This window comes from Oryza brachyantha, chromosome 11 (assembly GCF_000231095.2).
Source record: "Oryza brachyantha chromosome 11, ObraRS2, whole genome shotgun sequence".
NCBI lineage: Eukaryota > Viridiplantae > Streptophyta > Magnoliopsida > Poales > Poaceae > Oryza > Oryza brachyantha.
This window is the reverse complement of record NC_023173.2, coordinates 9,380,980-9,394,009: the sequence shown is the minus strand read 5'-3', so window position 1 is coordinate 9,394,009 and position 13,030 is coordinate 9,380,980. Positions and strand designations below refer to the sequence as shown.

The 13,030-nt window shown below is 44.6% G+C and overlaps 1 protein-coding gene across 1 annotated transcript; it reads left to right on the top strand.

Annotated features, from left to right (window-relative positions):
• Positions 1-2,146: 2,146 nt before the first annotated feature.
• LOC102716173 (pentatricopeptide repeat-containing protein At3g49240, mitochondrial) lies at positions 2,147-4,509 on the top strand. The gene has a single exon (XM_015842295.2). It carries the CDS (start codon positions 2,193-2,195, stop codon positions 4,239-4,241), a length of 2,049 nt encoding a protein of 682 aa, XP_015697781.2. The 5' UTR covers positions 2,147-2,192; the 3' UTR covers positions 4,242-4,509.
• Positions 4,510-13,030: the final 8,521 nt, after the last annotated feature.

Here is a 13,030-nt window from a genome sequence, read left to right as displayed (position 1 = left end):
CTAAATCTCCAATCAGAGCGTGCAAGTAGTTGCATAGCCACCGTCCCAAACTTTGTGCATGCAACGGACATTAAGTGATTGTACTGAGACAAATGTAAATCCTGGAAGTATGTGTATTTTGACAAAAAGTTTATTTTAGCCATTAAAATAATAAGATGGTAGCCCCATAAAATATAAAACCTGTTATTTTATCACTGAAGTATGCAAACTGGTTGAGAACTTGAAATAACTAGTGGAGTGGTTTTGTTGTTGGTTTTACTGCGACAGATGATGGTGGGGTAGTGTTATTACCTGCATGATACACCCATTAGTCAAGTTGGTCTAAATTGATCAAACTAGTGTATTCTTCCCACTATTCCCACTAATAGTAAGACTGAGAAATGCATGACAAACTGTAATGCTGGTAAAAAGAATATTCATGATATATAATACTTGGTTTCATCGTTTAGGATTCGGTACCAGCCTCATAAGTAGAATTTTTATTATTTTGAGATTACCTGTATGATACACCCATTAGTCAAGTTGGTCTAAATTGATCAAACTAATTTATTAAGTCTGAGAATTACATGACAAACTGTCACGCTGGTAAAAAGAATATTAATGATTGAATACTTGGTTTCATAGTTTAGGATTCGGTACCAGCCTCACAAGTAGAATTTTTATTATTTTGAGATGGAGGGTAAAAATAAATCATGCATTGACACTAGTTAAGGCATGTACCATGATGATTATTAGCTTACTCTATTCATTGCTACGTGAGCAAATATGATGGTATAGAGGAAAGAGAAATGAGCAATCAGAAAAATAGTTGTATGCATAGCAATGACTTAGAGTTAACTCTTAACATTTATTTAAGAAAATTGTGTTACATGAGGTACATTAAAAAAAGAATAATAAAAAATATTTTGTTGCATTAATAAGAAAATCATAGCTGACTCTATCTTTATCAATACTAGACACTTATAAAATGAGAGTGTTATCGATGTAAATGAGTGGATAAACAAAGAGTTAATACTATACTTTATCTGTCATATTACTTTTCTAAATTTAAGTGAGTAACATGTAATTATTCCCTGATTTTGAAGAACCATAATTGGGGAGTGTCTAAAGGTGGAGGGCTCTTGTCTGATCCACATCACCGACATAAAAAATTACGTGTAAATATAGAGTTAGGCATAGTTTTTTCATTAATAGAATTTTTTTATTACATTACTTTCTTATTATCCATGCTGATAAAATAAAAATTACTTTAATAAAGGCTAAGAGTCATTTTCTTCCTACGAGCATATTGTTCATGCGTTGCAACGGGATTTATTAAAAGATATTATTACGTATTATTAAAGTAGAGGTAATAAAGTAGTTTGATATATATGTCTTAATTATTTCTTCTTTCAAAAAATAGAAAGGAGTTGGTGGTGGTGGGACAGGTGCCAGAGTCACCACCACTACTCATTTTTATAGGAGTATAGATTATCAAATTTACATACACGACCATAAGAGCAAGTTCAGTAGTATAGTCAACTGGCTCTAATTCATCTATAGTCAATTTAATAACCAATTCATACAATAGTCACTTATAAAATATTAATACATGGTCCCACATGCCATACACTAAGTATTTTGGAGCCTGTGCTGTAGCTAGCTACAAATTAGTAGTTCTCTCTCATCTCTTTTCTCTGTTCTCTCTCGTCTCTTTTCCCTTTAAAATATGTTTATAGCTGGCTTAGGCCATCCTCAATGTAAGTTTCATGGACACAATTAACTAGAGTGACATGTCATCTAAAAATTTTGAATCTAGGAATAAAACACCTTTTTCTCAATGCATAGTTTCATCTATTATTGTTTCCTAGGTTACGTGCAAGACATAAGCTGTCTAGGTAACAGTGTAAAGAAGGTTTTATCTCCATAAAACTCATTTCATCTCTTTTCATTAATACTTTACTACATTATCAAGAATATCTACATTACCTCCTATTTATTATCAATAAAACTCCAATTAAAATTGTTCCAATCTAATATTGTACCTGCTCTAAAAGCAACACATTTGTACGTCAGAAGCAGCATGTGAGGACCGGTGGAAAGAGGCCCAAAGCCCAAGCTCGCATTTCCCCCGCAGCGGAAAAAATATCCCCAAATCCCTAGCTAAACCCTCCCCATCTTCCCCAATCGCCTCGCCGCGATCCCTCGCCGCCATGGCGCTCTCCAAGCCGCTCCTCTCCCGCCTCCTCCCTCTCCCTCTCCCGCTCCGCCCCCACCTCCGCCTCCTCTGCCTCGCCACCGCCACCCCGACCCCCGCCCCGGCCGACGCCGACCAGGCCACCCCGACCGACGCCGCCGCCGAGCGCCGCCGCCGCAAGCGCCGCCTCCGCGTGGAGCCCCCCAGCGCCCGCGGCGGGGCGGCGCCGCAGCGCGCCCCGGGGGCGCCCCGCCCGGCGTCCAACCCCAACGCGCCCAAGCTCCCCGAGCCGGCCTCCGCGCTCTCCGGGAAGCGCCTCGACCTCCACCGCCGCATCCTCGCGCTCGTCCGCGAGGACGACCTCGACGAGGCGGCGCTGCTCACCCGCCACTCCATCTACTCCAACTGCAGGCCCACCGTCTTCACCTGCAACGCCGTCCTCGCCGCGCTGCTCCGCCAGGCGCGCTACGCCGACCTCCTCTCGCTCCACCGTTTCGTCACGCAGGCGTCCGTCGCGCCCACCGTCGCCACCTACAACCTCCTCCTCCAGGCCTACTGCGACTGCCGCCGCCCCGACACCGCGCTCGAGCACTTCCGCCTCCTCCTCAAGGACGACTCCCCCGTCCTCCCCTCGCCCACCACCTACCGCATTCTCGCCCGTTCCCTGGCCGAGAATGGGAAGCTCGACCAGGCCATCGAGCTCAAGGATGGCATGCTCGAACGTGGCCTCGTTGCGCCCGATCCCCAGGTGTACGCGTTTGTCATGGGTGGCTTTGTCGACGCCGGGGATGGCGACACGGTGGTCTCGCTATACGAGGAGCTCGTGGAGAAACTCGGCGGTGGGCAGATTCTTGATGGGATGGTCTACGGGAACTTAATGAAGGGGTACTTCTTGAAGGGTATGGAGAAAGAGGCCATGGATTGCTACGCGGAGGTGCTTGGCGAGGGTTCGAAGGTGAGGTTTGGAGCTGTGAGTTACAATATGGTGCTTGATGCGCTCGGAAGGAATGGGAAGTTGGACGATGCGCTCCAGCTGTTCGATAGGATGTGCAAGGAGCATGATCCACCCAGGAGGATTGCTGTGAACTTGGGGAGCTTTAATGTTATGGTGGATGCATACTGCCGGGCTGAAAGGTTCCAGGATGCGATTGAGGTGTTTGGTAAAATGGGTGAGAAGAGGTGTGCTCCGGATGCGCTCTCCTATAATAACCTGATTGACTGGCTTGGGAAGAATGAACTTGTTGGGGAGGCAGAAGAATTGTTCAAGGATATGGGTGAGAGTGGCGTTAATCCAGATGAATACACTTATGTGTTGCTAATTGAGTCCTGCTTTAAGGTGGATAGGGTGGATGACTCTGTTTCTTACTTCAATAAGATGTTTGATGCTGGCTTGAGACCTAATGCCAATGCATTTAACAAAGTTATTGGTGGCTTGGTAAAAGTTGATAGGCTTGATGAGGCACAGGGGTTTTTTGAGCAGATGCCTGAAAAGGAGGTCAAGCCAAACATTGGCAGCTATGAGCTGTTGTTGAGGGCATACGTTGACGCTTCAAGGTTGGATGATGCAATTAAGATGGCCAAGGGTATTCTTTTGGATGAGAGTGTTGTGTTTAGCGATGAATTGAAGGCACTTCTGGAAGGGGCACTACAAAAAGAGGGGAGAGATGGGGATATGACGAAATTGTATGAGGATGTTGAGAGGGAGAAAGCAGAGGCAGCTGCACGTGCAGCTGAAGAGAAGGCTAGAGCAGAGGCTTTAGCTAAAGAAGAAGAGGAGAGGAAGAAGGCCGAGGCAAAGGCCAAGGAGGAAGCTGCTGCCAGAGCCAGTCGAGCAGCTATTGAGGCAGTGCTTGGTCGCAAGAAGGAAGCTGAAAATGATGATTCAACCGGTAATGTTGAGGAGGCGCAGGTTGTTGAGTCCCTTAGTGACACCAATGATATTACAGAAGAGAATGAAGGTGATGATCAGAAGGTTGTTGAGTCCCTTAGTGACACCAATGATATTAGAGAAGAGAATGAAGGTGATGATCAGAAGAAGCAAGAATCTGGTGATGCGTTGCCATAGGTCAGACCTTTATCTTCATTTTCTTTTCTCAGTTAATGGTTAGTTTTGTTTCAATAGTAGAATTCTATTTGAAGAGTATCTAGTAGATGGTTAACTTGATGATTTGAATGGAGTTTACAAGTATTCAAGTTTCTACTGATTGTATGCTGGAATCTTATGTACCACATCGGCCATTTGGAGATAATCAGATAAATATATTATTTATCCCTGTGGCTGCCTTTATTTGGCCTTCCTGCTTACCACATATTATTCGAATTTCTGCGCTATAATCGTTGCTACCAGATTAAAGTGATTTTGTTTATATATTGAACCTTTTAGCTCTTATGCTTCAGCTTTCAAGTTTCAATAGGCATCAGGGCTTTTTCCAATGCATATGGTTCTTCACCTTTTTCTTTGTTCATATAAATAGAGTAACAAATACGCCGGTTTGAGTTCCAATGCTGGAGAGAAATCCAGAAGAGACATCTTAAGTGAAAAAACTGAAAAACTGACCTTTATAATTTATAAGCTAGAACTAGAAGCAGCCAGGGGTGAAGGCCGAGATTGGAATTGATCGGGAAGAACAATCAAGAAAAAATGTCATTGTTCCCTAGCGCATTGGGAATAATAATCAAGGTGCCAGAACAATCATGGCAAAATATTCTACTCCCTGGCACCATGAATATGTTTGCATGAGATCCCCAAATTCCTTCGCAGTTTAGGTAGATTCAAGTGCTCTGGATACTGAGGTTTCATGGCAAAACTCCTATGTTACGTTGATATCATTTTCGATCACAGCTCAAAGGACTATCTATTTAATTTAAGAGTTAAATTTGAAAAGTTAAAGGAAGAGTCCCGGGCATGATATAATTTATGCACTACCCCAACAGTTCAGAAATGTCCAGCATATTTTAAGAGTAAATTTCACGAAGCCACATGTGTTCTGGACCAAGTTTCACAAAAGCGTAAGATATTCCGTACGTGGCACATAACAATGAGTATTATGGTCCCAAAATTTCATAAAACCACACTATTGACTAATTATGGTTTGATCCACTATAATTACGAGTTATAAAATTGCATGTAAAATTATTTCGGATTTATAAGTTCTTTCACATATCATATACAAGTTATCCTATAAGATTAAGCAATTTTATTTTGTTATATTATTACGTTAAATTTGTTAATGGTATGCACCTATCTTTCTGTGTTTCCTTATGCTTATAACTTAAAATTTAAATTTTAAATTTTAAATTTCAAATTGATTTTGGGGGTTTCATCGAAGTTTATTTTTCACCTTTGACTTTTAGATCACTAAGAATGCATATATGAAGTTTTTATTCACTAGCTGAATGCCCATGCTTTGCTATGGATAAAAGAAAATATATTAATATTGTCTAAAATAAATAAAAATATATTTTCCATTAAATATGTTATACATCTTTTTTATAGAGAAATGGATTTGATTGTTTCTTAATGTTAATAATTTTAATAGAAAATTTGTAAACTTTATAATGGGGAGAGGTGGGGTGACAACTTTAAAACGAGGGTAGATGGGGTGACAACCACTACTTTTTTTTAAGGAGTATAGGTAAATTATTAATTTTCGTTTGCCAAATAATAACTCCATGGTTTTGTGAAACTTCTCTGCCGTAATACCCAAGCGTTATGTGTAACGTGCCAAAACCTATAAGGTTTTATATAACTTGGACTATAATAAGTGTTTTCGTGAAATTTACTTTTTTTTTTTACTAACACGTGCTATGTTGGTTCGGTGCTATTCTTGTTTTGTTAAGTAAAATGGCCAGCCATTTTTTTTTCCCTGCGTGCATCGGTCCAGGATACATGGCTGTTTGTTTGGTTCGTGCTAGCAAAACCGAGCAGGCCGAGATAACCGACGATGCCCAAACCCATCTTCTATTTTCTCCTCAGGCCCACAACAGCCCCATCATCTCAGGAACCCTAAATCCCTAGTTCCCTACCTCTCCCATCACATCACACTGCCGTACGTAATGCTAGTAGACGACGTGCGTAATGCTAGCAGATGAGCGTGCGTCCTGGGTGAATGTGTTTCCACTGGGGATGAAAATCAGCCACGCGGGCATGGGTATGTCCGTTATTTAGTTCCCAAATTTTTTTTTAAAAAACATCGCATCAAATTTTTGGACACCTAAATAAAGCATTACATATAGATAAACCAAAAAATTAATTACATAGTTATGAAAGAAATCTTGAGACGAATCTTTTGAGTCTAATTAGTCCATGATTAGCCATAAGTACTACAGTAACCAACATGTACTAATGACGGATTAATTAGGCTCAAAAGATTTGTCTCGCGGTTTTCAGGCTAGCCGTGGAATTCGTTTTTTTATTCATGTCCGAAAACCCCTTCCGACATCTAGTCAAACATTTGACGTGACACTTCTTCCAAAATTTTTTCCAATCTACACATCCCCTATATATATTAAGTGCAAGAAACATTTCCCATGCCCACCGCGTGCGGGTGCCCTATACCCTTGGGGATGCCTGTTTACCCGTCAACTAACCACAAACCGACGTATTTAGCTGCCAACAAAACAACCACATATCTTTAGAGCAGGTATAATAGCAGGCTATAAACCAGCTATAAGCATATTTTAAAGAGATAAAAGGGAAGAGAGAAGAGAGGTGGGCTACTACATGATGTTTTGTAGATAACTATTGCATGAATTGGCTATTAGATTGGCTATAGATGAATTGGAGCTAGTAGTTGGCTATACTATTTTACTTCTTAGAGCAAGTTCAATAGTATAGCCAATGTCACACCCGGAGTTTCGTCCTAAGCCTAAATCGTAAAAAAGAAATTCGTAAGCAACAATTGGCTTAATCAACTCAGGAAAAATCCCTCTACAAGGAATTAATTCAATTAAATCGAGGCTCGCAAATCGACTAACAGGATTTAAATTTAAATTGCAGAAGTATAAAATTTGGCCAAACAAATTAATTTAAAACTCGGCAAAAGTGAGGTTTTCCTTTTTTCCTCCTTTTTCCTTTCTTTTTCCCTTCCTTCTCAAATTGGGCCGAAGTCCAATTTTCCTCCCTCTTTCTTTTTCCTTTTCTTTTTCTTTTTCTTTTTCTTCTCGGGCCGGCCCAGCCGAGCCGGCCCACCGCCTCCCCCTCGGCCGGCCCAGCCGACCGGCCGCCCTCCCCCTCTTCGCGCGCGCCCCCGCTTGGGCCGCGGCTCCGGCCCAGCTCGCCCGCTCGCCCGCGGCGCGAAGTCCATCGCCGCTCTCTTCTCTCTCGCGCCACTGACAGGTGGGGCCCACCTGTCAGTGAACGTTTCGCCAGCCCGCGCCCGCGTCGCGCCGGCCGAGTCCGACTCCGCGCCGCCGCCGCAACCGCCGCCGCCGCAACGGCCGCCGCCGAGACCGCGTCGTCCCCGACTCGGTCTCCAACCTCCGCCCGCCCTAGCCGGTGCCTCCACCCTATAAATTCCGAGCCGCCGCGCGCCGTCGCCCACTTTCCGCCGTCGCTCGTGTCGCCGCCGCGCTGCCGCCTCTCCCTGCCGCCGCGCAATCTTGCCACCAGTCGCCGGTCGTCGCCGCCTAGCCGCGTCATCGTCTCCGCCTCAGTGTCGCCGACCTTTTCCGGGCTCTCGTCGTCGCCGGTGGACGTCTCGCGCCCGTCGCGGCTCCTCCAACCTCTTCGCCGCCGTTGCCGATCACCCGCTCCCACCCGCGTCGCCACCTCCGCCTCGACCTCGCCGACCCGCCCGCGCTCTCGCCGCCGCCGGTGAGCACCCGCACCCTCCTCCCCTCTCTCTCCCCCTTTCCGGCCGACCGCCGCCGAGTCGCGCGCCGTCGCCGGACGAGTGCGAAGCTCGCCCCTCCCGCCGGCCGCCACGGTCGTCGTCGCCTTCGCGTCGCCGACGTCTAGCCGCCGTCGCTTGCGCCTGCGTGTGCCGCGCCGTCGCCGCTCGCCAGTCGCCGTCGCCGCTGCTCTGCTGGGTTGTGCCGCGTGCGTCGCCGCCTCGGCCGTCGTCGCCGTCGCCGCTCGCCGGTCGTCGCCGTCTCGCCGTCGCCGTCGCGCCGCCGTCGCCATGCGTCGCCGCCGCCGCGTCGCCCGCCGCTCCCACCGGTCGCCGCCGTCCGCCCGAGCCGCGCGCTTTGCTCCCCTCCTCTCTGTTCCCCTCTCGCTGACGAGTGGGCCCCACCCGTCAGTCGTCCCCGCGCCCGCCTCCTCTCTCTCCTCCCCGGGCCCGCGTGTCAGTCTCTTCCTCCCTCTCTCTGTCACCGACAGGTGGTCCCCACCTGTCAGCCGTCAGCTTACTCTCTCCTCGCTGATGTCAGCAGCCCTATTAATTGCGCAATAATTGATTTAGGACTTTTCTGTTTAGCTAAAAAACCCAGAAAACTTCTAAAATTCATAAGTAATCCATCTAGTCTCCGTTTAGGTCCATTCAAATTTCATTAAATTCATAAAATTGTCAAGAATCCATTAAAAATAGTTTCTCTTGCTGTTTCAGTAGAGTTTGTGCCTGTTTTATTTATTTTTGTGCTTTGTCGCTTAGATTCGGACCCCGCCGAAGAGCCGGTTTACTTCGAGATCGTCGCCGAAGTTCCCCAAGGGCCAGAGCAAGGCAAGTGACACTCATCCTTGAACATATTGAACCCATTATTGCAAATTCCCCACTTATTTATTTCAAATATGCATTGTTTTAATTAAAGTACTTACTTTATGTTATTTTCGGGTAAACCCTATTAGTATGCCGTTGTTTATCCAACTTTATTCATTGCTGGACCAGGGGTAGCTTGATTAGAGTTAGGCCTAGGTTAATGCTTAGCCATGCTTAGAACAAATAGCTCATGGGATCACATTTAATCATGCTTAGTTCTGAATAGCTGAGACAGTGATTCACTACCCGGTTCGGGTTAATGTCAACTAAAATATTGATAATGGTGGGCTGTGGGTGCATGGTTTTGAGAGTCGCACCCATGGCGATTAAGGACCGGTTCACGGGAAACCCTAGAAGTAAATAAGTGCTAACCACATGCCGAAATGGGTAAGATGGGATTTGAAGCATGACTTCGAACTATTTGACGTACCCAGGCAAGGGTAGGTGTGATGGAGTATGGACGGGCAATCGTGGTGTAACGAAAGCTTCTCCTGCTTCCGGATCTACCAAGGCACAAGAGGGGACTGCCCGACTTGGTGTAAAGGAGGGGGTGAAACCTGAAGTGTGGTGCGATTAAATAGGGAGGGTCGTGTAACGGGTCCTATCACGGTCTCCTTTCCGGTATACCATGGTGGTATGTCGGCGCACGTTCAAGTGTAGTGGAGTCGTGTCTTGTGGGTACAGTAGTACACCTCTGATCAGAGTATAAACTATTCGAATAGCCGTGCCCACGGTTACGGGCGAACTCCCAGGCTCACTGTGATTAGTGAACCTTAATAACTTGAGTAAATTGGTGATCACTCGGGACTACTGCAACGTGGTGTAACGTTGAGTAGGGATTGGGCCTGTTGCAACGTGGTGTAACGTTGAACAGTGTTGTGGTATTTTACAACTGTTATTTATTTATGCTTTACTGTACTTAATTACCTTTATTCTTTTTAATCTCTGTTATTTGTCTAAACTGCTACTTTATCGCAACTAACCCTAGTCTGTCCTTGTTAATCCCTATGCATCATTTATCTTCCCCTTGTCCGTGTTACTTGTTGAGTACGGTGGTTTGTACTCAGCTTTGCTTAACTTTCCCACCCCAGAGCTAGAAGTCGAGTCTGATAGAGGTGCCTCTCAGGAGTGAGCTGTTCCGCCGTCGAAGCGTTGCCTGTGGACTGAAGCCGTACCTGCTGGAGCTAGTCTACCCCTTTGTTTTTCTTTCCGCTGCATTTCCGCTAGAATAAGTGTAATTTTCAGTTGTTTCTAAGAACGATGGTGATGTAATCAACATTGTCTTTTTGTGTACCCTGGCTGGTCCTGGATAGGGATTTAATACACAATTAAGTTCAGAAATTCGTGTGAGGAATTTCTGGGCATGACAGCCAACTACTAACTCCAATTCATCTATAGCCAATCTAATACCCAATGCATACAATAGTTAGCTACGAAACATCAACACATGGTCCTATATGTCATACGCACATTTTGTCTTGGAGCCCATGTGCAGCTGACTATAAATTAGTATCTTGCTTTTTTTCTTTCTCCCTTCTTATCTTTCTAAAATATATTTATAGTTAGCTTATAGCCTGCTATTATGCCTGCTCTTACCTGCCAACGAAACAACCATGAGCCAATGGACACTTTTTGGCCAACGAAGGACAGTACACGTGAGGAGGATTGATGTGGTGCACAGGCGGTGTCTAGCGTTGGGGCTAGTGCTGCCTCTGCACCGGTGTCGAGCGTTGCCTCTGCACCGGTGTCGAGCGTTCTCGGTGAATGCGTTTTCAGATCGTCGACACATATAAGTACAATTTTATAAAAAAGAAATCGAAGTTTTATATGCTCCCTCCGGTTCTAGAATAGAGGTTGCTTAGAAGTAAGTTTAGCATACCAAGATGTGATTAATATGGTCCTATTGTAAATTTTTCTCGGAGCTGCTTCCAAGTCCTCTGCTAGACGCTAGCGTAATGGGTCTAGTGGTTTGGTTTCTGTAGGTCGCCAGTTCGATTCCAGTGTTGTTCAATTTTTTTGGCTATTTGGCCAAGCCAGTGTGTCCACACGCGCGAGGGTAAAGATGTCCAAAACAGACGTAAAAACTTCGAACGTCCTAGTTTTGAAATCTGTAATTTCACCAGGATGACCTTTAGTTCAAAACCAGAGGGAGTACTAAGCTTTTCATCAAACAAAACCGATTGAGAAATGTTATACATTAATGTGTGCATACATTCTTATTACTATACGTTTTATATTCCTATAGTTTAAAAATTCTTGAAACCAAATGAACCATGAAACACCAAATTCTCTTAATCTTACCTGAATTGAAAACCCAAGAAACATGACCAACCGTGCCATTATAATTTTGTAAAGTTAGAGATATATCATTGGTATCTCATTAATATATGTGACATATATGAGTTAATGATACGTGGGTCAGGATGACATATCTTCAATTTAGCAAAATTATAGTGATATCCTTACAATTTTTCCTTAACTATACCATCGGAAAAATGAGCCAAATAAAAATTTTCAAGAGAGGTCTAATCTCTTATCATTTTTTTATAGGGTCCATCAAGTAATCAAGTGTTTGAAAATTTAACTCTATCAATCAATTCCAGTCACTCAAGTCAAAAAAAAGCTATACACGCCCTCCCCCATACATTGCGCACATATTTGACAGAAAAACGGAAAACAACGTTTGATCAAGTGTTTTTAAATGGGTTTCACCATAGGCATACAGTCCTAAAAAACCTTTTCTAACTTCCACCTATATATCAAAGGGGCATAAAGAAAAAAAAACCTAACGAATCTGAGTCTTTCCTAATTCCTTTGCTAGCCCTTAATCCATTTCCTGCCTGTCTATTCCCTTTTTATTCGAGGAAAAGAACAAATAGCGTGTCGTTCGTTCCTGCTGTTGCTAACACATATTTTCTCGTTTTTCACACGCATACTTCCCGAACCGTTAAATGAGGTACGTTTTATGAAATTTTCTATGAAAAAGTTGCTTTAAAAATCATATTAATCTATTCTATAATTTTATAACTAATAATTAATTAATCATATATTATTATGTTTTTCTTCTTGGGTCAACAACCCTCAGCCGAATGCTGCCTAGGACAAACTGTTTCCCTTGTCGGGCCGTCATATTGGGCCGACGGCCTAGCCCAGTGTGAGCCCATCTGCATTAGTTGGGCCCAAGGGTTTGCAGGCTGGCTCCTCCTATATAAGCCAAGTAGGGTTCCATTCTCCCTCGCCTCATCGTCTTCTCCGCCGCCGCCGCCGTCTCGCTTCGCTTCGGCCGCCGAGGAGCAGCAGCGCCTTCCACCATGGTGAGCCGTTCTCCTCTTCACTCCCTGCCTTCCCCCCCTGGGGACGCCGTCGTCTGACACCGCCGTCCTCCTGCCGCGCGCAGCCGAAGCAGATCCACGAGATCAAGGACTTCCTCCTGACGGCGAGGAGGAAGGACGCGCGGTCGGTCCGGATCAAGAGGACCAAGGACGCCGTCAAGTTCAAGGTGCGGTGCTCCAAGTACCTCTACACCCTCTGCGTCTTCGACGCCGACAAGGCCAACAAGCTCAAGCAGTCGCTCCCGCCAGGTCCGTACTATCTATCCCCTTCCATTACTGATATTGTTCTAGGATGACGTCGCTACCGCGTGCTTCCGAAATTGTGTCTTTCTGAGACGAATCATTGAAATTGAAATTTCTGTGCTTTAGGATTAACAAAGCGGTTTGAGGCAGTGGTACGGGATGGTTAAAAATTCTGTTTTGTTTGATATATTAATCTGATGGAATTGGTGATAAATGTCTTCCATTGTGTGATTTTGTCTGCCATGCCAACATGGAAATCTTACTATAGGATACAGGCAATCAGTAGTTCCATATAGCCTGGAACTTCCTTCAGAATGGGGTTGTGTAGTTGCAACCATCTTGTTGTTTGTATAGCTTGTAATTGTCATCTATTTATGATATATTGAGATGTTATATTGTCATAACAATGGCCTATTGACTCGATAGAAGCAAGGGCATAATGGATAATAACTTGACAATCTCAGAGCCTAGATAGTTTTTTAAATGTTGGGAAATTGCGTTAACCTTTTCCTATGAAACCCATCAAAAGTAATTATAGCACTAGGAATCCCAGTTTAGTTTCAGATCAAATATGCTACAAA

Bases quoted from the DNA above. Each gene is read 5' to 3' on its own strand.
- LOC102716173 (XM_015842295.2), top strand. From the start codon at position 2,193: ATGGCGCTCTCCAAGCCGCTCCTCTCCCGCCTCCTCCCTCTCCCTCTC.